Here is a 26143-nt window from a genome sequence, read left to right as displayed (position 1 = left end):
CTTCCCTCTTTGAGGGTCACTGAGCATCCCTGGGCCCTGATCCGGATTCCACCATGGGACCAGGCCCTCCATTCTGCAGAACACCCTCTCTTCACCCACCACCAGATATTACAAGGAAGACCCCTGTCTCTGGTCGACCTAAACGACCTATGGGTCCTGGGAAGTGACCACTGATCGTCCTGCTCTCCTAGGGTTACTGTGTGGGTGGGGGCACCCCCAACCACAGTTCTCACAGTTACGGCTGATTCCTACTATTGACCAGGTCTATAGGTGGTTTTTCATTTGGATCCTGGATTTTGAGAAAAAAACACCGAGGACAATTGAGCATTGTTCCTGGTGAGACAACCTCTTAGCTGTGGGTTCATCTCCATGGGCTTCTGCCCCTAATACACAGTCCCAGCCAGGTGCCCAAGTGCCCCTGAGGGCTACTTCACCAATGCCTACTCAGCAGTGGTGACAAACCCTGAGCTTAACCATCCTCTCAACTGGGTGATATCAGAGACTGGGGGACGCCCACCTCTAAACTCACCTCCTCTGTCTCACCATGGCAGTTCCCATCCATTCCCTCCCATTGCCCCCTGGGCTGCCTCCTGGCTAACCTAGGGTCTCTCACCCCGGACCTAAACCCCCAGAAACTCATCCACTTGTGCAATCAGATCTGGCCTCAATATCCTTTGTGCGAGGACTCTAAATGGCCGCTTAGTGGCACTCTAGATCCCAATATCATCAGGGATCTTTTCAATTATGGTGAGTGTTTGGGAAGATGGAAAGAGATTTCATACGTTCAGGCCTTCTCCTCCCTACGTTCTAAGTCCTCTCTGCAACTCCTGCTCTCCTGCACAAGTCCTCTTAGCTCTCACCTCCCCTGCTCCCGCTTCCAAAGGAACAGAAGACCCTACCCAGGACTCCTCCTCCTTTGTCCAGCGGATGAGCCCTGCCATACCACAATTCTGTTTCTAGTGAGGCCTCTGCAGCAACTGTCCCCACGCCCCTCCGCCCTTCTCTCCTCCTGCCACATGCTCACGTATGACACTGCTCAACCCCCATCTCTGGGTCCTCTACGCCAGGTGGATGCGGGGGATGGTGTAATTGGGCTCATGTGCCTTTCTCTTTGTCAGATCTTTCACAGATGGAAAAGCAGCTGGGGTCCTGTACTTCAAGTCCCACCCCATAGACCAAAGAGTTTCATTCCTGACTCAGTCATATAAGTCAGGTATTTGATATTGGTAAGTCAGGTATTTGACCTTCCACGATGTCCATACGATCTTATCTAACACCCTCCTGCCCGAGGACCGCAGGCGAGTTTGGGAGCAAGCTAGAAATTATGCTGATGAGGTACATCAGACCCCCCTGCCATCCGATGGGCACTAAGGCACTCCCTGATCGGGACCCCAGGTGGGATTGTAATTCGCCCAGAGGAGTGACTCGGAGAAACCAATTCCTACCTGCCTCATGGCAGGACTGAGAAAGGCAGCCCACAAGGCCAGCAATTATGAAAGGCTCCAGGAAATCTTCCAAGAATGAAACCTTCAGCATTTTTAGACCCCTGCCCAGGGTTTATCACAATATACTAACCTGGACCTGAGGCTCCAGATGGGAGACCTACTTTTCCTCCCAGAGTTTCCCCGATGTTAAGGCCAAACTAAGGCACCTCGATGGGGGCCCCTAACTCCCCAAGCTGAGGCTCTGCAAGGGGCCTTTAAGGTGTAGAACAGGGGAGACGAGAAGGCCCGGAAGGAGAAATATCAGATGGTCGCTCAAGCCGTCTGTCCAGACTTAGCATCTGTCCCTGGTTGCACTGGCCCACGGGAGGGTCTCTGCAGGTTTTTTAAAATGGAGTTGCATAGCCTCAAGCCTAAGGCCATCCTCACAGTCACTGAACATCCCTGAGCCCTAATCTGGATTCCATCCTGGGACCAGGGCCTCCATTCTGCTGAATGTCTTCTCTGCACCCACCAGACCTTGTTTTATATGTGGTCAGATGGGTCACTGGGCTCGTACATGTCCTAAGCCTTACAAGCCTCCAGCCCTTGTCCTAAATGCCATCAGAAGGGACACTGGGCTGTTGACTGTCCCCGAGCCCATAGCAGGCCCCAGTCATCCAGCCTTTCTGGTTCCCCTTTCCAACTCTTAGGACTGGCTGCAGAGGACGGGCGAGGCCCAACTCCCCAACACCTGAGCACTAGCATCACTCTGCGGGAGCCCAGGGTAACTGCGTATTTCAGGTGGGCCTGTGTCCTTCCTCCTAGACACCTGGCTACACATTCAGTCCTCGAGGGGTTCTGAGGGCCACCACTCCTTCTGTGACCTCGACGGCCAGGGTAGAGGGTAAACCTGGCCCACCCTACAGACACCTGGCCTTGTTGGTGCCATGGGCTCTCTAGTTTTTACCCACTCCTTTTTGGTCATTTCACAGTGTCCTGTTCCCCTTATGGGAAGGGACATCGGCACAAAGTTGGGGGCTATGCTTTCCTTCTCCCCTCATATGCGCTTCCATTCAAACTCGCGGCCACTCCCCTGATCCTCACCCTGGGACCTTCCCCTGTTTCATCTGCCAGGGCCTCCCATTACCCACTTCTGAGGTGGACCCTACTGTCTGGGATGTCTCAAGTCCTTCTATCGCGTCACGCCACAAGCCCACTTACATCTGTCTCAAAGGCCCCTCCATGTTCTGGCCCCATCCCAACACCCGCTCCCCTGTCAAAAACTCCTGGGCCTACACCGATCATTCAAGACCTCGTGCAAAAGGGCTTCCTCAGACCTCCTCACTCCCCTTATGACACCCCCATCTTGGCAGTGAAAGGCCTAATGGTTCCTACCGCTTGGTCCAAGAGCTCCTTTCCGAGAACTCTGCGGTGGTCCCAATCCATCCCGTGGTGACCGATCCTTGTACCCTTCTCTCCTCCGCTCCTTCCGGGACCTCTTACTGCTCAGTGCTAGACCTGACAGGTGCCGTCTTCGCTGTCCCCTCCATTCTCACTCTCAGGACACTTTCGCCTTCCCATGGACAGACCCTGAGTCAGCTGACGGGGACAGTTCCCCCCAAGGGTCCCGGGACAGCCCTCATACCTTCAGACAGGCCTTGGCTAAGGACCTAGTGTCCCCACACCTCACTCAGCATGTTGATGACCTCCTTGGCAGTCCCCCCCTGAGGCCAGCCATCAGGACACCTGTGAACTTCTCCACTTCCTTTCTGCCCGTGGCTATAGGGCTTCTCCATCCGAGGTACAGCTCTCCTTGGCCACGGTGACAGACCTAGGCCTCCTCCTGACCCTACACACAGCCGTGACGGTCGACAGGGCCTCATCACTAACATACCAACCCCTCTGCTGAGGAAGTCATTCTCTCCTTTCTGGGTGTGGCGGGATTCCTCAGAGCCTGGATTCCTAACTACTCCATATTGGCTAACCTCTACATGATGGCCCAGGACCCCCTCTCTGAACCCCCATTGCCTCCGTTACAGAGCCCCTCACCAGGCTCCAGCAGGCCTCCTCCAGCCCCTCTCTCCACCTCCCTGAGCTCACACGCCGCTTCACCTTCAGGTGCCTGAAAAGCAGGGATTTGCTCTAGGGGTCCTCGGACACCTGCTGGGGCCGACCTTTGCCCCTGAGGCACATCCATCCAAGGGTCTTGACCCTGCTGACCAGGGATGGGCCCTTTGCCTACAGATGTTGGCCGCAGCCTCTGCTCATGAAGAAACCACCTTGGGGCCCCACTCACCATCCTGGCTCCCCGTCACCTGAGGACCCCCTCACCTACAGGGCTTGCACCCCTTACCCCGTCTCCTTTGATCTCCGCAGGTTTCCCTGGTGGGAGATCCAGTCTCACTGTCCACACCTGCTCACCTTTAAACCCCCCTACCCTCCTCCCGCTCCTCAGGACGCTTCCCCCTCTCCTCCTCTCTCCCACTCATCCCTGAGACCCTGGGGCAGCTCCTTCCACACCCCTCCCACACACAGGAGGCCCCTGCTCCAGGCACATGCACGTGGTCCACAGATGGCCTCTCCTTCCTCCAGGGGAGTCAGGCAGGGTGAGCTACAGTCTCTCTCCCTCGGCTGTGGAAGCCGCTCCCCTGCCCAGCAACACATCCACTCAGCAGGCTGACCTGGGGCCTCATCAGAGCCCTCACTGTGGCAAGGGGCCCCCCAACATCTACGCTGACTCTACTTTCCACCTGCTTCTCTCCCACTCTGCTACATGGGAGGAGGCGGATTCCTCACCACCAAGGGGACTTGAGTTACTAATGCCCCTTTACCTCCGTCTCCGTCAGGGCCCAAAGCTTCCCTCTGCCACTGGAAAATCACATTTCTTTCTTTTTTTTTTTTTAATTCTTTTTTAAAATTTTTTTTAAAGAGAGAGAGAGAGAGAGGTTTTTTTATTATTATTTCTTTTTTAGTTTTCGGCGGACACAACATCTTTGTTTGTATGTGGTGCTGAGGATCGAACCCGGGCTGCACGCATGCCAGACGAGCACGCTACCGCTTGAGCCACATCCCTAGCTCTGGAAAATCACATTTCAAGTCCCACCAGACAGACACCTCCTGTGTGACACTCGGCAACAACAAGGCAGACTCCAAGGCGAGGGCCGCGGTCCTGCGACAGCCTAGTCCACCTGCGGTCCTCGGCCTTGCTAGACCCCAACGGACTCTCCCCCAGCTGACACTCAACAGAGGCTCACCTTCCTTCACCCCCCTCACCCCAACACCACACCTTTAAAACAACTTCTCACATCCCACCTCAAACTCTCTCCAGAGGACCTACAATTCCTCTCTACCCTCTGCCTCCTGTGAAATCTGCCAGAAACCCAATCCCACCTCCAATCTCCACCTCCTGCCTTCCTTTACACCAGGCAAGAGGACATCTCCCTGGCTCTGATTGGCAGCTGGACTTCACCCATGTGGCCTCGGTCAAGAGGCACAACTTTCTCTTGGTACTTTCAACACTTTCCGGGTTGGGTCAAGGCTTTTCCTACCACCAGTAAGTGTGCCCCTATGGTGGCCACATCCCGGTTGAACACATTCTTCCTGATTCAGCCTCCCCTCCTGGCTCCAGTCTCCATGGCCCTGAATTTACTCCCCATGTTTCATGTCAGTAGCTAAGGCACTCAACATCTCCTGGCATTTTCATGTCCCCTGGCATCCCCAGTCCTCTGGCAAGGTGGAACGTACCAACTTGAAGAACATTCTCACTAAACTTTCCCTTGATCACATTTAGATTGGACTGAATCCTTCCCTGGGCTCTTAGGTCTCAAGCCTTCCCAAGGAAGCCACTCCACATCTCCCCTCTGAGCTCCTATATGGGCCCACCTCCCTGCTCAGCTCAGCCCCTCTGATTCTCCCCTGCCCCTTGCTCCTCATCTTTTCTGGCCCCTTCTCGCACACATTAGGAACCTTCTTTGGCAACACAGTGATGCTGTTCTGGCCAAGCCTAGTTCTGCCTCTTCCTTTCCCACTCTGTCTCTGGTGCCCTGGTACCTTTAACCCTCCAACAGGCACCTCCCCTCAACTCTCTGCAAAGTGGACTGGACCCTATTGGTCATTCTTACCACTCCCTTGGTGGCCCACCTTGAGGGCCTCCCATATTGAGTTCATAACTCCCACTTAAAACGGTTTCTCCGCCCTTTTATACAGAGACACCCACAGGCCCTCTCAAGCTGCCTTTCTCCAAGGCCGGAACCCCCGTCTTCCTTCCGTCTCTGAGTGCTGAGAGCCATGGCCCAGTAGGAATGACACATGGCATTTTTGGTTGAAAGGTGATGCCAGCAAGCCATTGAGATGATAATGGTTATGTTAAGATATGTATTCAATTGGATATTAGACCCCTGCTCTCCGCCTCCGCCTGCTACTTTGGAGCTCTCATGGGGATCCCCGGAGAGTTTCCATTGGTTGGGGAAGTGCGGTAGGAGGGATTTCCGGAGGAGGGATTTCCGGTTGGTGTGGTGTGTCCCAGGAGAAGGCCGCATGCATGGCGGGATTCCTCAATTGTCTGCTTTGCCAAAAACCTGGTATATTTTAGCTATAGATATTAAAGATTGTTTTTTTCCAATTCCAATTCATCCTGAGGATAGTCCACGTTTTGCATTTACTATCCCTGCACTGAATCATGAAGGTCCTGATCAGAGATATGAATGGAAAGTACTCCCTCAAGGGATGGCTAACAGCCCAACTATGTGTCAAATTTATGTTAATAAAGCAAACCTGCCACTTAGAAATCAAAATCCTGAACTACAAATATTTCACTATATGGATGATGTATTATTAGCACAAAGATAAAAACACATTGCTAGAATGTTATGCCACACTTACAAATTTATTAAAAAATTATAATCTAGAGATAGCAATAGATAAAGTACAATTAAATCTTCTAATTAATTATTTAGGAGTTCTATTATCCTCAACCATGGTCCATCCACCAAAAATTCAAATACGAGTAGATCAACTCAAATCACTTAACGACTTTCAAAAGTTATTAGGAGACATAAATTGGATAAGGCCTTATCTAGGCATACCAACAGGAGAGTTGGGACCTTTATTTGATATCCTAAAAGGTCCATCAGATCCAAACTCACCCCACATGTTAACGCCTGAAGCAAGAAAGGCATTAAAAATTATTGAAGCATATATGGAAAATATGCATTTGGATAGAATTAATATAAGTTTGCCTTTATTATTTATTGTACTACCAACAAAAAATATTCCTACAGGAGTATTTTGGCAAGAAGGTCCATTATTGTGGATACATTTATCTTATTCTCCTAACACTATTCTTACTAGGTATCCTGAGGCTGTAGGACAATTAATACTCAAAGGAATTTCTCCCAATAAAATTATTACTCCATATACTATGAATCAAATTGATGAGTTAGCTAATGAGTTAAATACTTGGGCAATAATTATGTGTAAATCTAATGTTACATTTGATAATCACTTACCATCTAATCCTTTGTTGTCTTTTTAGTCTTCGCATCCTGTAGTTTTTCCAAAAATGACAAAAAAACCAAAAACAAACAAACAAAAAAAACCTATCATGAACGCTCCTAATATATTCACTGATGGGTTAAATAATGGTACAGCAGCAGTAGTTACCCCTGATCAAACTTTTACATTTTTAGTACCCAAACAATCAGCTCATAATATAGAGCTTAATGCAGTATTACAAGCTTTTGTGATGTTTAAAGATTTGGTATTTAATTTATTTTCTGATAGTCAGTTTATAGTTAATGCTATAGTATCCCTTGAAGATGCTGGTAGGATTTCCCCTTCTTCTATTGTTTTCTTTTTGTTTTCCACTATACAAAGTCTAATATGGGACAGAAAAGATCCATTCTTTATAGGACATATCAGGGCACATACAAGATTGCCTGGAGCCCTTAGTTTGGGCAATGATTTAGCCGATAAAACTACACATGACATACATATTTTCTCTACACTAGAAGAAGCTACAAATTTTCATAAAAGGTTCCATGTCAATGCTAATACTTTACAAAAGCATTTTAAAATAACTAAGGAACAAGCCAGACATATAATAAAACAATGTCAAAATTGTGTGACCTTTTTACCACAAGTTAATCTTGGAGTCAATCCTAGAGGACTGATACCTAACCATATTTGGCAGATGGACGTCACACACTTGCCAGAATTTGGAAAATTAAAATATTTGCATGTTACAGTTGATACTTCTTCCGGATTTTTGATGGGCTCCCTTCATGCCAGAGAAAAAACTAAAGATGTTATAGCTCATTGCTTACAAAATTTTGCCACTGTGGGTGTTCCAAAACAGTGAAAAACAGATAATGGCCCTGGCTATACTTCTCTTTTAAAAAACAATTTTGCTTATCATTTGGCATTACTCATATAACAGGAATCCCATACAATCCACAGGGACAAGGCATAGTTGAAAGAGCTCATCAAACTATTAAAATGTACTTATTAAAGCAAAAAGAGGGAATTGGGAAGGGGTATATATTCCTCAAAGATAAACTTAAAATAACCCTTTTTACTCTAAACTTTTAAAATTTGGATTCATCAGGGCTTAGTGCTGCAGAAAGGCATATGAGTCCAAAAAATGTACATAAGCCTAAGATAATTTGGAAGGATATTCTAACAGGACAATGGAAAGATTCTGACCCAGTGATTGTCTGGAGTCGGGGGTCTGTTTGTGTGTTTCCACAGGGAGAACAGCAGCCGATTTGGATTCCAGAGAGACTAACTAAAGCGATTTCTACAGACCAAAAAGAAGATGATTTGACTCAAATCCATAACAGCTGATATCCAGAGCTCCAGCTTGGCCATTCTTGATCTGCAACAGTGGTTCTCCCACACCTGGAGGCTAATGAATCATGAACACCATTAAAGCCTATTTCAAATGTAAAAAACCTTGGGGCTTGCTTGTGGGAATACCTTCAGACCCACTATGCAAGTTACAGGAAAAAGGATGGGATATCCAAAAAGGAGTCAAATCCAGGTAGTAACCAGGATGTCTTTTTCAATATCTATTTTATTATTGCCTTTTCCCACATCATAAAGTTCTATTTTATTTTTTGAGCTTATTCAGATCTAGGTTAGTGTTTTTCTGATCAGTTTTATTTTTTGACTGTGGAGTTTTTAAACTTTGCAATGGAGATTTCACCTGTGAAAATCTACAAGGCCTTTACTTTGGCTTATGTGTTGTATGTTATGTGTGCACACTTGTGTTTTGTGTTGTATGTCTGTATGTGCGTATGTCCATAGATCATATATGAGGAGCACTCATGAAAAAATGGATCCAAATATTTTTATTATTCAAGTGATTTAAATGGTTTAATTTAAATTGGGTAAACAGCTGTTGAGGATTGTTTTAATATGTGAACAAATAAGGAGGTTAACAGATCTGTTGTTTACTTTCATCTTTCCTTTTCATTATATTTAATAATTCTGTTCAGGATAATGTAAATTGTTCAGAAAACTGTTTTCTTAGTACCTGTTGGAATGTTACATATATATATATATATATATATATATATATATATATATATATATATATATATATATATATTTAGGCATCATTGCCAGAATTCCTATCTTCATCCCAGTGCCGGTGAAGACAAAGATAAAACCAAACTACAGCTTCTGTGATAGCTATCATAGTAAACTGTATAAACTGACGCATCAATGAATAATAACTCAACAAGTAATGCTCAATCAAGGAGTCGATTTACTTTTTGGGAGGAAATGGATATATTGATAGATTCCTCTGCTTTGAACTGCTTGCAGAACTTGTCTGAACTATGTATCACTTGTATGCATTGTGAACTATCTGTTGGTGCAGCAAATTGTGGTAGTGCTGGCGTATCTTTGCTGATGGTGTCACCGGTGATACAATTTTTCAAAGGAGCTGTCAATTGGCTTAGTGTCGTGACATTTCTCTATCCTCCTCTCTTCTGCTAGTGATGGTCTAAAATTTGGGGGCCAACAGAGGTGAGGCAAAGAACCTCACCCGCCACTGGCACCAAGGACAAATCTGGGGGCCAACAGAGGTGAGGCAATGAACCTCACCCCCCCACTGGTGCATAGGCCTAACCACAAGTATGGCTGTATGCTGGACCGGTAGTCAGTGACGGGTATGATCCAATTGCAGTGGTACCAACCTAAGACAGGAGGCTGACGCCTTGAGGTCAGCTCATCCAATGACGGGTAAGAGCCATATGTAGTACTGGACAGCCTAACAGGCATGGTCCCTAAGCCACATACTTGGTGCTTAATTAAACAGAAGTGGGGAGATGCTGAGAGCCATAGCTGAGTAGGAATGATGTATGGCATTTTTGGTTGAAAGGTGAAGTGATGCCAGCAAGCCATTGAGATGATAATGGTTATGTTAAGATGTGTATTCAATTGAATATTAGACCCCTGCTGTCCGCCTGGGCCTGCTACTTTGGAGCTCTTGCAGGGATCCCCAGAGAGTTCCCATTGGTTGGGGAAGTGCGGTAGGAGGGATTTCCGGTTGGTGTGGTGTGTCCCGGGAGAAGGCCGTGTGCGTGGCATTCGCGGGAGTTTTGGAAATAAAGTTTGTTCCTGCTTGAGTGGCTCGTGAATTTGTGCCCAGCCAGACTGCGGCATCTGAGGACCACACTTCCCTTTTCATTTTTGCCCTCCTCCCTCCTTCTGCACTCACCAGGAGTTACCAGTCCGATTTCTAGGGACTCACAGCAACTTGCTCAAACCATACTAACCACCCAGTCCCAACTCGATTCTTCAGCCGCTGTGGTTCTGCAGATTCCAAGGGGCCTTGATCTTTTCATGGCCAAAAAGGGCGGACTTTGTCCCTACAGGAGGAATGCTGTTTGGTGTCAATCAATCTGGTAGAGCAAAGGACAGATAAACAACTCCAACAGGACCTTGAAGGTCGGAAACAACAGCTCTCCTCTGCTGAAGGTGGCCGCCAAGTCACCCCTTCTCCAGTGGGCACTTCCTCTCCTGACCACTCTCCGTCACAGGCCTTCTGTTAATGCTTGTCCCCTGCATCATTAGATTGGCTCAAGACCAGGTCCAAACAATCTCTAACCAAACTGTAAACCAGCTTTTGTTACAGGAATACCAATCCCTCACCCAAAATTGGGGAACCGGGGACAGTATTCCACCACCACTCGACCTCCATGATTCCAGTGACAGCCTGCGCCCCTAATGAGGGGTTCAAACACCCCTTCCCAGCAGGAAGCAGTTATAGAAGATTGACCTCTGTCCCTGTTCCCTAAGGGGCCCAATAAAAACAAAAAAGGGGGAAATATAAGGTCCTTGTTTAGCATGTGGACGGTCATCTTGACGGCCTTTGCTTTCCCACTCAAGGGCCTTCCTGAGAAAGGCTCGGCACTCCCTCACACCAATCCACCCCTATCCACCCGCATTAGGACCCACCCCGCTCTCACTCCTGAGCCTCCCCATAAAAGTCCCAGAACTAGACTCTCCCACAGAGATGGCCTTTGTCACCTCTGACAATACACTCACTGCGCATCTCTACCTGGTCTCATCTTTCATTTCTTGCTTACCCATCTCTTGTTCCTTGCTTTCCCTTCACCCTGTCTCTAAATAAAATACAAAATAGGGCTGGGGTGTGGCTCAGTGGTTGAGTGTCCCCGAGTTCAATCCCTGGTATCCCCCATATACATATATATATTTATATGTGCAATTACTAGTTTGTTCTTGGACAGTGTAAAAACATGTGATTTTGTCACATCAGCACATTAAATGGGTTGAGAATGGAGGTATGAGGAGGCACATTTTTGGCATGTGTTACTGAGGTTAAGATGACACAAACTCAAATTGGAACATTAAAGTCTTAGAATTTTGTTAAAGTAATCGTTGCCCAAAGTTCGGTCCTTGTCCCAGATGCCAATCCAGTAATGATGTGACAGGGTCCACTTGATGCTTTTACTGTATCTCTGTGGCTCTGGAACTCACGTTTTTTGTTTTTTTTTCTTTTCCCCAAGCTTTTTCTCCTCTCTGATCTACTTTTCCCTAAACTTCTCTCTAATCCTCATTTTCCTAAACTTTTCCCTGATCTTCTCTGATATCTTTTTCTCTCAACTTCTCCCTGATCTTCTTTCCCCTGATCTATCCTTCCTAAAAGCAATAAACTGATTTTTTCCTTTTTCTCAAAAGCATGTCCTTGTTATTGGATTGGCTTCAGGGACAAGGACCAAGCTTTTAGCAACAAGGATATGATTTTGAGAAAAAAGGCTACTTGCTTCGATAGCTAGGGGAACACAGGGGACTGCTGCCCCAGAGGCTGTGATTCTGCCCCTCTGCAGGAACAGGGGGCTGTTAGAGAGGTGGTTCAAAGGCTACATCCCAGGGTTCCCTGTTGAATTGTGATTTATTTGTTAATTTGGGAGACAGTCATTTCTGAGATCTCTGGTGCCATCCCCAAAGTCTTGTTTACTTTGTTCCCAGGGTGGGTGCATGCTCAGGGACAGATATCTCTGCCTAGGATGGGAAAGAAAGGTGACCCTGTTCCCCCCAAGATTAAGGAGGATCAGGGAGAGAGGAAGAGAAAGAAACAGGTCCATTTTTAAAAAAATATTTATTTTTGGGTGTAGATGGACACAACACAATGCCTCTATTTTTTTTTTTTTTTTTAATGTGGTGCTGAGGATCGAACCTGGGTCCCGCCCGTGCCAGGCAAGTGCTCTACCGCTGAGCCACAATCCCAGCCCCAGAAACAGGTCCATTTTTAAAATAAGTTGCAGCGGAAGATCAGCAAGGGCTACATTCAAAGCATAAAGTGGACCACTGTTGCATTTCAGTCTCCATGGTAACATAATAAGGAAAAGAGCTCTAGAATATATGAAAAAGAAATGATGAATGAATTTAGTATTTTTTCAACCAAAAAATTAGCTAAACTCAAAAGAAGATGGTAATGTAGAAAGAAGTGGTACCCTCAAGAAATTAGGGAAACTCTCATAAGGTTGTCACACAAAGAAATATTGTACAATTCCCTTTCTATACAAGATACTTGGAGCAGCCAAGTCTGTAGAGGCTCAGCAGGGCAGCAGTTGAAAGAGCTGCAGGGAGGACTGGGGAGTTGTTTTATGGGATCAGAGTTTCGGTTTTGCAAGATGAAAAAGTTCTGGAGATGGATGGTCGTGTTGGTTGTACAACATGAACGTACTTGTTCCTGAAAAGTCTACCTAAAAATGGTCAATAATCCCAGGAGGATCACAAGTTCAAAGCCAGCCTCAGCAACTTAGCAAGGCCCTATGCAATTCAGGTAGACCTTGTCTCTAAATAAAATACAAAAGTGGGCTGAGCAGCAGCACACTTGCTTGGCATGTGTGAAGCAGGCACCTCACACCTCAGCACCTCATATAATAAAATAAAGGCCTATCAACAGCTAAAAAAATATTTTTAAAAAAGGGCTGAGGATGTGGCCCAGTGGTTACGTGCCCCTGGGTTCAAATCCTCGTACAAAAAAAAAAAAAAAAAAAAAAAAAAAGCAAGATGGTAAATTTATGTGTATTTTAACACAATAAAAATATTGTTAAATTTTTAGAAATTGAGTCATCCCCCCTTCATGAATAATGTGCATATTTATCTAGCTCTTAAGTTCTCTCAGTAATGTAGTTTTTAGTGTACCCGTCTTACATATACTTTATTAAATTCATTACTACGAATTTTATGTTCTCAATGCTATTGTAAATACTATTTTCATTTTCCATTATTTTGGCTACTATATAAAAATACCATTGATTTTAGTATACTTGGGGGGGGGTAATGTACCCAGTGTCTATTGCTGAATCATGAATTACCCAAAACTTGGCGGCTTAGAACAGCTACCATTTTCTTTGGACACACGTTTTCTGGATCAACAGCTTGTCCTACTCTGCCAGGCACCCTGTGGCTCTGGTCAGCAGGTGGCTCCACCCCAGCAAGTGTCTGGCATGTGGTGCTGGCCATCACTAGGCCACGGCACCAGCAGGACAGCTGGGGCTCCTTCACACCAAGCAAATAAGTGAGAGGAAAGCAGAAGACGCCAGGTCCCCTGAGGCCCAGGTTGAGTCCCAGTAGGTCAGCGTGGGGGGCCAAGAGTACCTTGCTGCCCAGACCCCCCAGGTAACGAAAAGGAAAGTGGGGACTCAACCAGCAGATTCACTCCTTGCTCCTGTGAAGAGGGATGAGTTACCTGGGATCAGGAAGACCACACAGAGAAACAACCACTGATGAGAGATTCTGCACTAGGCTAATATTTGTACGCATTTGAAAGACTAAATTAAATGGACGACTTTCAAGAAAAACATTAACTCAATGGTAGACTTAAAACCTAGACAACAATAGGTCAAGAATTGTGAATGAAACCAAAGCAGTACTGAAATACCAACTCCCCCGAAAAAGACACTGCATCCTGGTCTTCTCAAGGTCTTTTATCAAACTGTTCATGATACAGAAAACCACAGAGTTAATTACGATTCTAGCTTAACCCTAAACCCAAACCCACAAGCATAGCAAAGACTATACTAAACTTATGAGTAAAGATGAAAACGACTTTTTAGTCCTTTTTTTTTTTTTAATATTTATTTTCTTTTGGTGTAGATGGACACAACACAATGCCTTTATTTTTATGTGGCGCTGAGGATAGAACCTGGGTCCCGCCTGTGCTAGGGGAGCACTCTACTGCTGAGCCACAATCCCAGCCCTGACTTTTTAATCTTTTTATCTTTTTGGGGGCAGAAAAAAAAGATTTTGGGGCAGTACTGGGGATTGAACCCAGGGGTACTCTACCACTGAGCTACATTCCATCCCTTTTTTTTTTTTTTTTTTTTTTTTTGAGACAGGGTCTTACTAAGTTGCCCAGGCTGGCCTTGAAATTGATGATCCTCCTGTCTCAGCATCCTAAGCAGCTGAGAGGACAGGTGTGTGCCACCATACCCAGCAAAACATGCAAAACTCTTAAATATTTTAGCAAACCTGTCACTAGGGCATCTTACACAATCATGCATACGGCCAGGCCCCAGCTCAAACAACCTGCAGAGGGAAGGCAAATTCTCTCTTCTCTGCCTGGGTTCACTTGGTCCTCCAATGCTAACCTCATGGGGACACCGCAGAGACACCCACAATCAATGCCTCATCAGGTACAAGGACATCTCTGAACCCACTAAGGTGACACATGAACTTAGTCATGAGAGAACTCTACCTCCTGCTGCAACTTGGCTAATCACATTCCTAGACCCAGATGGCCCTAAGTGATGACTTCCAGGAGTTCCTGGGAAGCAGAACCCGGGACAATGTCTTAGAGGTCTTTCTTTGGGGAAGGTGGGGACCCCAAGGTTGGAGGGTGGGAATCAAGAGCATGGGCCAGGAGGGAATGCAGAGAAAGACTGAGCACTGAGCTCAGTGCGAGGCTGGCGGGCAGGCACCTGGGGTCAGTGCCTCTGAGTCCTGCAAGGGCCCCGGTTGAGGGCCAGGCCAAGGCAGTTCCTGTGACAGACTATGCCCTGAGACTTTAAAGGAAGACCTGGGCAGAGAGCACAGGGCCCTGGGAGCTCAGCTCACTGCTCCTAAGTCCTAGTTTATGAAAGTTCTTCTTCCTGGCTGAACATCTCCTGGAACCCAGGTGCCTCCAGTGAAAGAATCCCATCAAGTCACAGCTCAGAGCCTCCCAATTGGCTGTGTGCGGGACACCTTCCCCCTGCTGGAACCTGTGCCCATCTTGAGCCCCGGGAGGGAGCAAGAGAACAGCTGGGATGAGCGCCAGACTCAGGCCCCACCTGAGCTCTCCTGCTCTTCCCTGCGCTAATGCTCCTTGGGACAGAACCCAGACCAGCATTCTGTGCAGCTGACTCTTCACTGGAAAATGGGGTTTGTCTTTTCAGTGCCACCTGCAGCACAGGGTGTGACAGTGAGGCTCAGCGGTGATCACGGCGATCTGGTGGAGTGTGGGGTGGGGGCTGTGAGGGGCCTCTGCTCTGCAAGCAGAGGTGTGAGGTTTGCGGAGGCTGCAGGTCACCTCTGCTCCGCATTTCCACAGGATCACCAAGTCTGAGGGCCCAGGTCAACTGTGAACGGATCTGTCCCACCTTCCCGGAACATGCCCAGGACTCATCGTCTCAAGGCCACCAAGGCCCTGTGCAGCTGCAGCAGCAGCCAGACCCAGGAGCTCACCCCACCTCCCTGAAAGGCTGACACCCACCCATCAGGCCCGCCCGTCAGCCCTTCTTTGGTAAAGCTTTTGGTGAATGTTGCCAACATTATTTACCCAAAGCAGTCTGCTTGTGTCACAGAAACCAGGGGCTCTGTGGCACCAGGAGTGACCAGGTATGAGGGCCCTGGACCAGGATGCAAAGGACATTTGGGGATCACCATCCCTCAGTGCCCTGCCTGCAAAGGCGGGGACACGGGCACTTCTACTTCCCAAGGCCTCCCACACAAACAGCCCGGGTGGCACTCTGCCCAGCAAGCTCCTTTCTTTCCCAAGGTCATGTAGCTACCTCCCTGGATTCCTGTTCTGAGCCCCTTCCCTGGCTGTCCTGCACTGCAGCTGGGCACTGGGCAGCCAGCTCTTAGTGGCCAGGGAACCCACAACTTTCTGGTTGTGCACACTGGGGCTCAGAGACTCCTGGTGGTCTGGGGGTTGAACCAGGGCCTTGCACTTCACCAAGTTTGCTGAGCTACATCCCCAGCCCTCAGCAGCTGTCTCTGCAGGGGCAGATTTGCGGTCACCTGGATATCTTCCATCTCTGCCGCACCCCAAAGTGCCCTACAGAGGCAGTCTCTGGGCACTCTCCAGAATCAGGCCCTCTAAACCAGGTGCCTGTCACCAGTGGCATTTCAAAGACTGCAAAGGAAGATGGCTTCCTCTGTGCCCCGCACAGAAGCAGAAGGAAAGCCGCTGGCAGGTGGGGCAATTCCAGGACATAGCCTGGTCCAGCTCTGGGGGTCATGGTGTCATTGGATCGGCTCACTGCATCATAGGATGGCCCAAAAGCTCAGCCTCACCTGACAAATCCACCTGCCCCCAGCCACAGAGGAGTCGCCACCCAGAGAGGGACACTGTGTTTAGTAAACAAAAGCAGGCACAGAACCATTTTATTGGAAACTGGTTAAAAGTAAGGCACTCTGAACACGGCAGTCTCCTCAAGCTCACAGTTGTGCGGCTCCCTTAGCCTCAGTTCAGAGAAAAGCTCAACCAAGACCAGTCTAAGGTCACCTGATGTGAGAATCAAATACACTGTATTTAAAAACAGGTTGCTCTACTTCAACACAGCAACCTCAAATAAAGAAACTGTGATTTTACATACATACTATCAGGTTAATACAAAGTTCATTAAAGCCTATTATGACAGCTGCCATCACATACTTAGGAATGTTTCATAATACTTTAAAAATTACTATCCAATGCCCAAGAAGTCAGAAAAATAAGACTGAAGCATTTGTCAAAGGCCACATCCTTAGTGTAAGAAATGGCAGAGCCACTGTTGGGCAACCTGCCCGTCACGAGGGCCACAGCCATGGATGCCGCCCACAGCATCATCAGGAGCGTGAGGATGGAACACGCTGCTTGCCACTGGTGCTGGCTACCTACGTTCCCAGGGAGAATTTTTTTTTAAAATTCAAAGCAACCTGGCAACTGGAAGTATTGTCTAGTATCTTTTAGGAAAAGCATCTAGCTGTCCGTGCCACCAAGAACATTCTGTTCACTACTCATGTGTCTTGATTTTAAAGAAATGCACAGCCTGGGGCAACTGGAGCTTCTCTGAGAACTTACAGTCGCCGCCTCAGACAGAAACCCTCCCACAACCCAAGCAGAAGTGCAGCTGGAGTAGGTGGCCTGCTGCGGGCAGCCTACCTGTGGCAGTGTGTGGAGGACCTTCGGCAGGCCCCAACACACCAGTGTCCTACATACTGGGCCTTGAAGAGGGGCTGGCCTATGGATGACCTTCTCCCTTCTTGGGGTAAAAGTGCCAGGCCCACGACCCAAAATGACCACCTCTCAGATAGCCTGACAGGCAGGCAGAAGTCCAAGGCTTACGAGAATATTCCCAAGGACGTATGACGGCCCAGGTGCTGGTGGAGCTGGAGGGAAGGTGAGGTGGGCACCAGAGCACCCACTCCAGCCTGAGGGCAATTCGTGTTTCCATGGGGAAAGACTCTTGGGTCTTTAATAGATATAAATTTTAAAATACCATCTCATAAGGGTCTGATCTTTTACATGAATATCTGGGGGTGGAAATATTTTGGTGATGGCATCCAAGAATTATTATTATTTTTAATTAAGGTGATTTTAACTATTCTTCAGTGCTATTCGACATAGTTGCAGTGAGGAAAGAGATCCTTATCAAACTATGTATGGGACACTATTTTCTACAAAAAGCTACCTGCATTAAGACACACCAAGGTTCAAAGAGATGGGCACACAGAAGTGCCACCCATGGATTTTTTTTGGGAAATGAGAATGGCTTGCTCAGTTCGCCCATGACACAGTGAAGGTGACTGTCCCCATCACTGTGTGAAGGTTGCTGGTGGAGAGAGGCCCTCGGGACCTCTGTTGCTGCAGCAGAACTGCTGGCACATCGGACTGTGGGCTGCTCACCTGGTCATCAGCTTGTAGACCAAGACAGGCAGACGACAGTGAACGGAAAACTGCAAGAGCCCAGTGAGATTAATGTCTCGAGCAGCTAAATACAGAACAGAGGCAGGAGGGACAGAAGGCCACAGCCGACAGGGCAAGAGCAGGATTGTCCTCTCAGGGCAGCTTCCAGGACTCTGCTGGAGGCTAGCCCAGGGTGCAGCGGGCTCCTGACCTGTGCTGGGCAGCATGAGCCTGCAGGAGGGCCCAGGACCGCCTAATCTTTCGGACACATACGCAGTCGTCCTAAAACTTCTCATATGGGTTTTGTTCTTTAAACAAACCTGAAAGAAAACAGACTTGAATTAGAAATGCGCTCACTCAACTGGAAACAGAACGCCTGAAAGCAATGCTGGCTGGCTGAGTTTCACATGAACATGTACTGAGGCCGAGGAACGGGTTCTCCGCAGGCCGAAGCTGCCGGACCCTTCCTGAAATCAAACCACAGTGAACTCTGAAACTGAAAACTTACCAGAAACAATAATGGTGACAGATCCTAACAAGTGAAGACTGACTTGCTGAAGAGAAAGCATAAAGAGAAAGCAAATGCTTCCTTTGGTACTGGTTCCTAGAATTATACAGAAAAACCAAACCAACCTCCTCACTCTGAATTTCCTATAATTGCTATTAAACTTTAGAATCAAAGTTACAGGGCTGGGGATGTGGCTCAAGTGGTAGTGCACTCGCTTGGCATGCGTGCGGCCTGGGTTCGATCCTCAGCACCACATACAAACAAAGATGTTGTGTCCGCCGATAACTAAAAAATAAATATGAAAAACTCTCTCCCTCCCTCTCCTCTCTCTTTTAAAAAAAAAAAAGAATCAAAGTTACAAAAGGAAGCCGACCACCAAGTTGACTTGAGCATTACAACATAACTGGGATAAAAAGAGAATGTATGCACAAAAGTCAGTCCGTGGTACTGACCCCAAACCAGACGTTTCCTCTTCACCTTGCAGAAACACACACACACTCTGTGTGACAAAATGACAGGGAGCCAGCGCAACAAACCTACTTACTGCAGGTCTGCTGGGGGTGGGGAATCAGGGGCAGGGAGCACGCGGGCAGGGCAGCAGGAGGGTGCGCCCGGTCAGGACTGTTTGTGCAGACCTCAGGGGAGGAGGCTGCAGTCAGTTCTGGCCCACAGCCCAGACACTGAATGCACACAGGAGCAGCCATGCCAAGGCTTTAGTGAGAGAAGAGCTCCTGGCTCTCATGCCGGTTTGGAGGGAAAACAAGTTGGAGGGAAAACAAGAAGCAAGCCATTTTGTGATAACAAGTTAAATGCCTTCCAAAACCACGAGAGGCCCGAGGACCCTGTTAGCTGACCAAGTCAACCCAAGTGTCTTCTCCCACCAGGACCTCCGGGGACTTACTCCACACAGCCAAGGCTGTTCAAAGTGCAGGCCACTCAACGGGCTCTATTATAAGCGAGCAAAAAAAGCAGAGGCCCAAGGAGAGGGCAAGTCCAGCACCACCATGGCAGGAACAGGCAAGCGGTACAACCAACCCAGAGCCATGCACTGGCCTCTGCCCACACAGAAGTCAGGCAAAGCCGAAGTCCAAGGGTGCGTGGCAGTGACCAACACTGTGCTCTGTGTGCACGCGTGAGCATGCATATTCACCTAGTCTTCTCTTCATATTTACACTCATCAGTGTCAAAAAGCTCCTCTGGACTCTTCAAAGTAAGCTGCGTCCAGCCAAGGGGTGGTATGGATGCTTGATGTCCTGCTCTACATGGGAGTCGCACCAGGAAGTCCAGTCGCCACCCACACTTGGAGCCAAGGGGTGCAGAGGGCCAGGTGAGGGCTAGAAACAGGCTGGCCCTGTGGCAGGGGCAGTGGGGATGGCAGGCTGGCCAGGAGAGAGCAGGGGCCACTGCAGCAGCCTGGAGCAGGCGAGGGCAGGAGCTCCAGGAGCTCCACCAGCTGCTGCGCATCCCCCTGGAAGGAGAGAAGACCCAGGCCTCGGGAAAGCAGGGCCATCTCTAGCCTGAGGCCACACACCAAGCCAGCAGGGTCAGTCCTGGCCTTTGCAACCCAGTCTTGGCTTCTTGTGCACAGTGTGACTGGGAAGCGGTCTGACCAGTTAGGACAGAGACCTCCTGGCCAGTTGACAGAGCTAATCACTGTGCACAGCACCAACACTAGCAGCAATGGGGCCCCTGTGGCCCCACCACAGGGAACTAAACCCACACACATTTAATATTTTAACAGCTCACACCTGGAAGCACCACACTGTCTACTAGTGCTACTGGGTTCTGTTCTCCCCCAACCACAGAAACCAAGGAGTGATAATAACGATCCCAACGGCTAAGATCTCAAAATATCGCATTTACTTAGAGGACTCAAACTGCATTCATTGGGAAAAGATTCTGAAATTCTCTTCAGGTGACAGGTACGGTGGTGCATGCCTATAATCCCAGCAGCTCAGGAGGTTGAGACAGGAGGATCCTGAGTTCAAAGCCAGCCTCAGCAAAAGCAAGGTGCTAAGCAACTCAGTGAGACCCTGTCTCTAAATAAAATACAAATAGGGCTGCAGATGTGGTTCAGTGGGCAAGTGCCCTGAGTTCAATCTCCAGCACCAAAAAAAAAAAAAAAAAAAAAGAAAGAAAAAAGAAATTCTCCTCATAGGATTTCACCCTTAACACAGTTCTCCAGGACAGCACAGGGCCTCAGTGAAGGAAAGGACAGGGACCCAGAGGCCTGGGTTCCTGGACAGCAAGGGAGGCAGTTGCTCATATGCCCACCACCATGCAACCACCAAACCCAGCACAGAAAATTCTGGAACTTGGTGGCTTCCACATCAGCTCAGAAGCACAGGAGCACAGAAGACAGCAGGGTCCAATGCTCCCAGCAACATGTGACTGGAGGACAAGTTAATGTGCTGGGTTTCCAGACCTTTCCACCAGGATGAAAGGTTTACATGAGACACACACACCTCACTCTGACCCCTTCAAAGCCACCCCAAAACAAGGCAGCAAGACCAAGCCTCCAGGGGGAATAGTAGAGGCACTGATAGACCAGCTGCAGCTCAGGCCAGTGTCTGAGAAAGGAGGGCTGTCTGCTGCACTCAGCCCACAGGAGGAGGCAGGCCAGGGTGAAGGGCTTGTGAGCTGGACAGGGAACCAGCCTAACTGTGGTACAGGTGCGCCCACTTGAAGGCAAAGAGGAGGATACACCAGCTACTGATGGCCTTTCTGGAAGTTACCATACTTCAGGAACAAACAAGTACCCAAGAAAAAGAAGTCTGGCCTAGATAAACGCCTGTGGGGGTCTCTCCTCTGAAGACACTCATGCCATCACGCGTTAGGCACTGAGCCTAGAGTGACACCAGCTGCTGTCCTCATGTAGGAGAGCCACAGAGAGCAGTTGCGGCACAAGACAGGTACCCATTCCAGGACAGCCCAAAGGAGGTGCAATGGAGCCTTACCATATTTTTTTCTGATTTCGTCGTGTCTTGACTTCATCTCAGCTCTCCTAAAAAGCATAAAAAACATCAGGTAGCATCAAACCACAATGCACAACATTGTCTCAAAAAATACACACTTCCCAGGAGACCCAGCTGGGTGAGCTGAGTCATCAGACGGGCCCACTAGGGCAGCACAGCGTGGCAGAGCAGTCCCCAAGGCTGCTCAGCATCCAGTCTCCTCATCAGTACACCTCCTCAAGTGCCCAACACTGTGATCTTTTACAATCTCCTTTTGTACAATGAAAATGCACCAACCCCGCCAGGTTCTGAGGGTGGTTAGAAAAACGCAATTGCAGACATGCATCAAGTGGCCCAGAGGGTGGAAACCTCAGGAGGACACCAGCTGCCAGTCTGAGGGGACAACAGCCCCTCCAGCTACCAGGGCTTGAGGCCCCTGCACAGGCCAGCAGAGTGCTGTGCTGCACAGTGTCAGGGTGACCCCATCCGTGCCGGAGCCTCCGCTTGCTCAGCTGAGTAGATGGGGCAGGGACTAGAGGGCTCAGAAGCCCAGACACCTCTGCAGGCTCAAGGGCAGTCATTACATCACAGGAGCACAGTCAAGCCAGGCTGCACCACCAACTGCCTGCCACCAAGAGAAAACCCACAGACGAAGGCCTGGCCACGGCTAGAGCCATTCCGCGAGATGCCTGCCAGTTTCTCACTCTTTACATAGCCTAGGACCACCCTGTGGACACTGAGCACATCCTCCTTTTTAAAAAGCAAAATTCATAACTCATAAATGTTTCCAGATCTGAGTTCCCTAAAGTAAACTCCCCTGCTGAGACCTCACCTCTCCTCCTGCCGGACCCTCCTTTCTTCCTGCTCTCTCATGGCCCGCTCGTCGTCCTTATCTGGTTTCTGACTCCTCTTCCGCCGGCGGCAGCAGCAATAGCAGCAAACAGTGATGCCCAGGAGGATGATGCCCCCCAACACTGACATGGCGATGATCAACGCCTGGAAGTTCACTGGAAATCCAACAGCTGGAGTTAGGACTGCTTCAGGTATGGGACCTACCGCTGAACCTCCCTCCCCTCAGCTGCCGGGGCAGTCCTGGTCTGCGGCTCCTGGCACCGGCTCCTGGCACCGTGTTCCTTAGACATCTATGTGTGACTTACATTTTCTAGGTTAACCACAATGAATCAAAGGGACACAACAGCTTCTTTTACTTGAGATTGGAAAGATGTTCACAAACTAACGAAGATTAACAAAAACCAGCAAGAAGAAAAAGAATCGGGCTGGGGTTGTGGCTCAGTGGTAGAATGCTAGATCCTCAGCACCACATAAAAATAAATAAATAAAATAAAGGTATTACGTCCAACTACAACTGAAAAAAATATTTAAAAAGAAAAGAAAAAACCCACCAAGCTGTCTATTGGTCCTGTCCCAGGACACCCTGAACTCCTAACATAGTGGAACTGTAAAAACAGGTTAGGCACCCTGAGGAAGCTTTGTTTATCATTTAAATCAACGTCAAGAAGATTACAACCATTCCCCAGAAAAACAAACTTCTTTCAGGGGACAGTGGCCACCAGACCCAAAAGGAAGGAGCTTGGAGAAGCAGCCCAAGCCACAGGCCATGTGGGGTGGTCTTCAAATCTGAGTACTATCGATTCCCCAGGGTTCGTTCGATGTGGCTGCCTAATGAGTTTCAGTGGTGTGACTTGCTAGTTCAAGCCAATCCAAAACAAGTTTTACCATTTTCTTCAATTTTCCTTAAAGGTCTTTTTAAACTGAAATAGTCAATTCTACTCAATTCAAACCAGAGCCAATTAAAGAACATGCTGTACAGCTTTTACAAACATATTTTGATCTCCCAGTTAGAAGAGTTTACTGAGGACAGCTTTAAGAACAGATTCTCTGGGCAGTGGTGCACCGTGGCCTCAGTTTGTTCAAGGAAATCAAGAACTACCACAGAGAGCTGTCTCCCTAGGCTGCCGTCCTGGCAGGTCTGGAAGGTGGCTGTTTTGCAAAGAGAGTTATTTTTAAGGATAAGCACCCACCCCCAGGTAGGCCTTGACCCCTCTTGGCACCAGGAGATGCTGAGAGGCCCTCCAAGCTCCCACCACTACGCTTCTATGATGTGGACCCCCAGCTCACAACCCCCTTCTCACACATGGGACAGGCACAGTATGGGCTTGTCTCCAGCAGCAGGTTGCAGGTCTCTCTCAGCCCTCAGAAGACACCAGATAAGCCAACCCGAGCTCATCTGGGAATCAGGGAACCCTCCCTCTTGCCACTACAAGGCCATCTCCCTCAGAACCTGTGTGACTATAGATGCTGAGGCCAACTATACTGAAGGATTCCTTCAAACTCCCAGGACCTGGCCGCTTGATCTGACACCAGATGACCACTGACTCCCTGACTTCTTTCTCTCTAGGAGTGTCACAGAGTTACAGCAGCATGTTACACTACCTGAGATGTGTTAGAATTTTCAAAACAGCACCATTTTGCAAGAAATAAATGTAAACAACTCACCCCAGCAAACGCCCCAGCGTGCAGAGCTCAGCTTGCAGAGAGAGGCAGGGGGCAGTATTTTTCTGACGGGGTATTCCAAGCAGGCGTTATTAGCGTTGCACCACAGACACTGGAAAAGACCAAAGGAGAACACAATGCGAAACCCAGAGCCAGCCTGCCCAGGACCTGGCACTTCTCACCACCTCCACCGCCATGGGCAGCAGTAACTCTCCCCAGATGACCACAATGGCCTTGGCCCCCAACTCGTGTTTCTCATCCTTGCTGCCCTTCAGTCAATGCCCCACACAATGGCTAGGGGTCCTGTCAACAACCCTTGTACCTCAGACAGCCTGCACAACTTAACTGGACTTGGCTACATAGGCTGGCTGTTGTCCAGGGAGCACATTCCCCACCCCACTGTCCGCCCTTTGGTGCCGCTAGCCTGCCCTGCTCACATGCCTGCTGCCACGCTGCACCAGCACAGGCATCTGTGCAAACAGGCCTGGGATGCAGCCTGGCCCCCAGTGGGCATTCCTGAGGTGCCTGGTGAAGGAACTGGGGACCACAACAATCACTGAGAGGTCCCCCCTTACAGTGGAACTGCATCACTACAGCTTGGAAGATAATGTGGCCAGGGCTCAGAGGCAACTGCCTGAGCTGAAGACCTATGGGAACCTCAAGGTCGACACTGAGCCCCACAGGGTCATGGTGAGGTGCAGCTGTGTGAGATGGCACCCTCACACCTGCAGTGGTGTCAAGAGCAGGGCAGGACAAGGCCCACCAGATGCCATAGGTGTGCACAACAGTCTGGGCATGCTCCCAGAGCGGGATGCCAGGGCAGCTAACACACGGGACGGGGCTGAAAAGCCGCAGCCCCAGCAGCACTGAGCTTGCCAGCCTACGCTGGGGCACACCTGCACTGCAAACCCTGATGCTAACAGCATTTCAGAACTCTTCTCCTGTTTTTTTTTTTTAATAATATTTATTTTTCAGTATTAGGTGAACACAATATCTTTATTTTGTTTCTATGTGGTGCTGAGAATTGAACCCAGTGCCTCATGCATGGTAGGCGAGCGCGCTACCACTTGAGCCACATCCCTAGCCCCATTCTTCTATTTTTGAAAAATATTTTCTTAGTTGTCAACAGACCTTTATTTTATTTACATGTGGTGTTGAAGATGGAACCCAGGGCCTCACACATGCTAGGCAAGCGCTGTACCATTGAGCCACATCCCAGCCCCGGAATTTTTAACAGGACTAAAAACAATCACAATATTTTGACCTTGAGTTAGGGTGAACATCTATTACAAAAATACTGAAGTGTACCCTGGGCTCCCTTCCCCAGGGCAAGAGCACAGCAATGCCTTAATGTCTTGTTTCCACACAATTCAGAGCACAACGTGGTAACAACAGTCAGACCCTGTGCACCTGCCATCTGGAACATCTTCCACTCCAGAGGTCAACCACTTTTGGCTAGTCTTCCATTTTCAAATCCTACTTGGTCCTCTTGTGGCCTCCAGAAGCCTGAGTGCACTCCAGCAGAGGCCCAGAGGGTCTGGGGCTAGCCCTCTGTACCTGGCCTTTCTGGTTTGCCCTGTGGCTAGTGTGGGGTCAGGACTCAGCTCTCCAGGACTGGCCCCATCCATGTGACCTGGCTGGGTCTCTGTGGACTGTTGTCACCACACCTACCCAGGGCAGTACAGCACAAACCAGCTCTAGACTACAAGGCCAGGTATGGCGACAAGCTATTTTTATGGCTGAAATGACTTCCAATAGGAAAGCCAGAGTCAGAAAACAAACAGCCACAAAACAGTGGTGTCAAGACAGGCTGCCCAGGGCTGGGCTGGGCTGGGCTAGGCTGAGTGGTGGAGCGCTTGCCCAGCATGTATGAGGCACTGGGTTTGATTCTCAGCAACATGTAAATAAATAAATTAAAGGTCCATTGGTGACTAAAAAATAATAAATAAAAAAAGAAAGAAAGAAAGATAGGCTATAGGGGCAGCTAATCCTGATTTTCAGTCCCACTAAGTGACAAGACACATCACAAACTGCACCACTGTCATGTGGGTGAGAGTTGTTCTTTAAAAACATACCACACAGTGGAAATCATCTGCCACTCAGTTCCTGC

At 48.7% G+C, this 26143-nt stretch overlaps 1 protein-coding gene across 4 annotated transcripts in view; it reads right to left on the bottom strand.

The window, feature by feature from the left end:
- The window catches only part of Pttg1ip (PTTG1 interacting protein), a 40945-nt gene that overhangs the window by 7388 nt on the left and 7414 nt on the right, over positions 1-26143 (bottom strand). For 3 of the 4 annotated variants that reach the window (XM_076869086.2, XM_076869087.2, XM_076869090.2), the window contains exons 3-5: positions 24037-24145; positions 22352-22526; positions 21523-21569 (exon numbers count right to left, since the gene is read on the bottom strand). In XM_076869086.2, the coding sequence (XP_076725201.2) occupies positions 21523-21569; positions 22352-22526; positions 24037-24145 (331 nt within the window). Of the gene's footprint in view, positions 1-16522; positions 18378-21522; positions 21570-22351; positions 22527-24036; positions 24146-26143 lie in introns of those variants that run through there. The other variant, XM_076869088.2, reaches the window with a different exon arrangement.

The sequence above is a fragment of the Callospermophilus lateralis genome, chromosome 10 (assembly GCF_048772815.1).
Source record: "Callospermophilus lateralis isolate mCalLat2 chromosome 10, mCalLat2.hap1, whole genome shotgun sequence".
In the NCBI taxonomy this organism is placed as follows: Eukaryota; Metazoa; Chordata; class Mammalia; order Rodentia; family Sciuridae; genus Callospermophilus; species Callospermophilus lateralis.
This window is presented reverse-complemented; position numbering and strand designations above follow the sequence as displayed.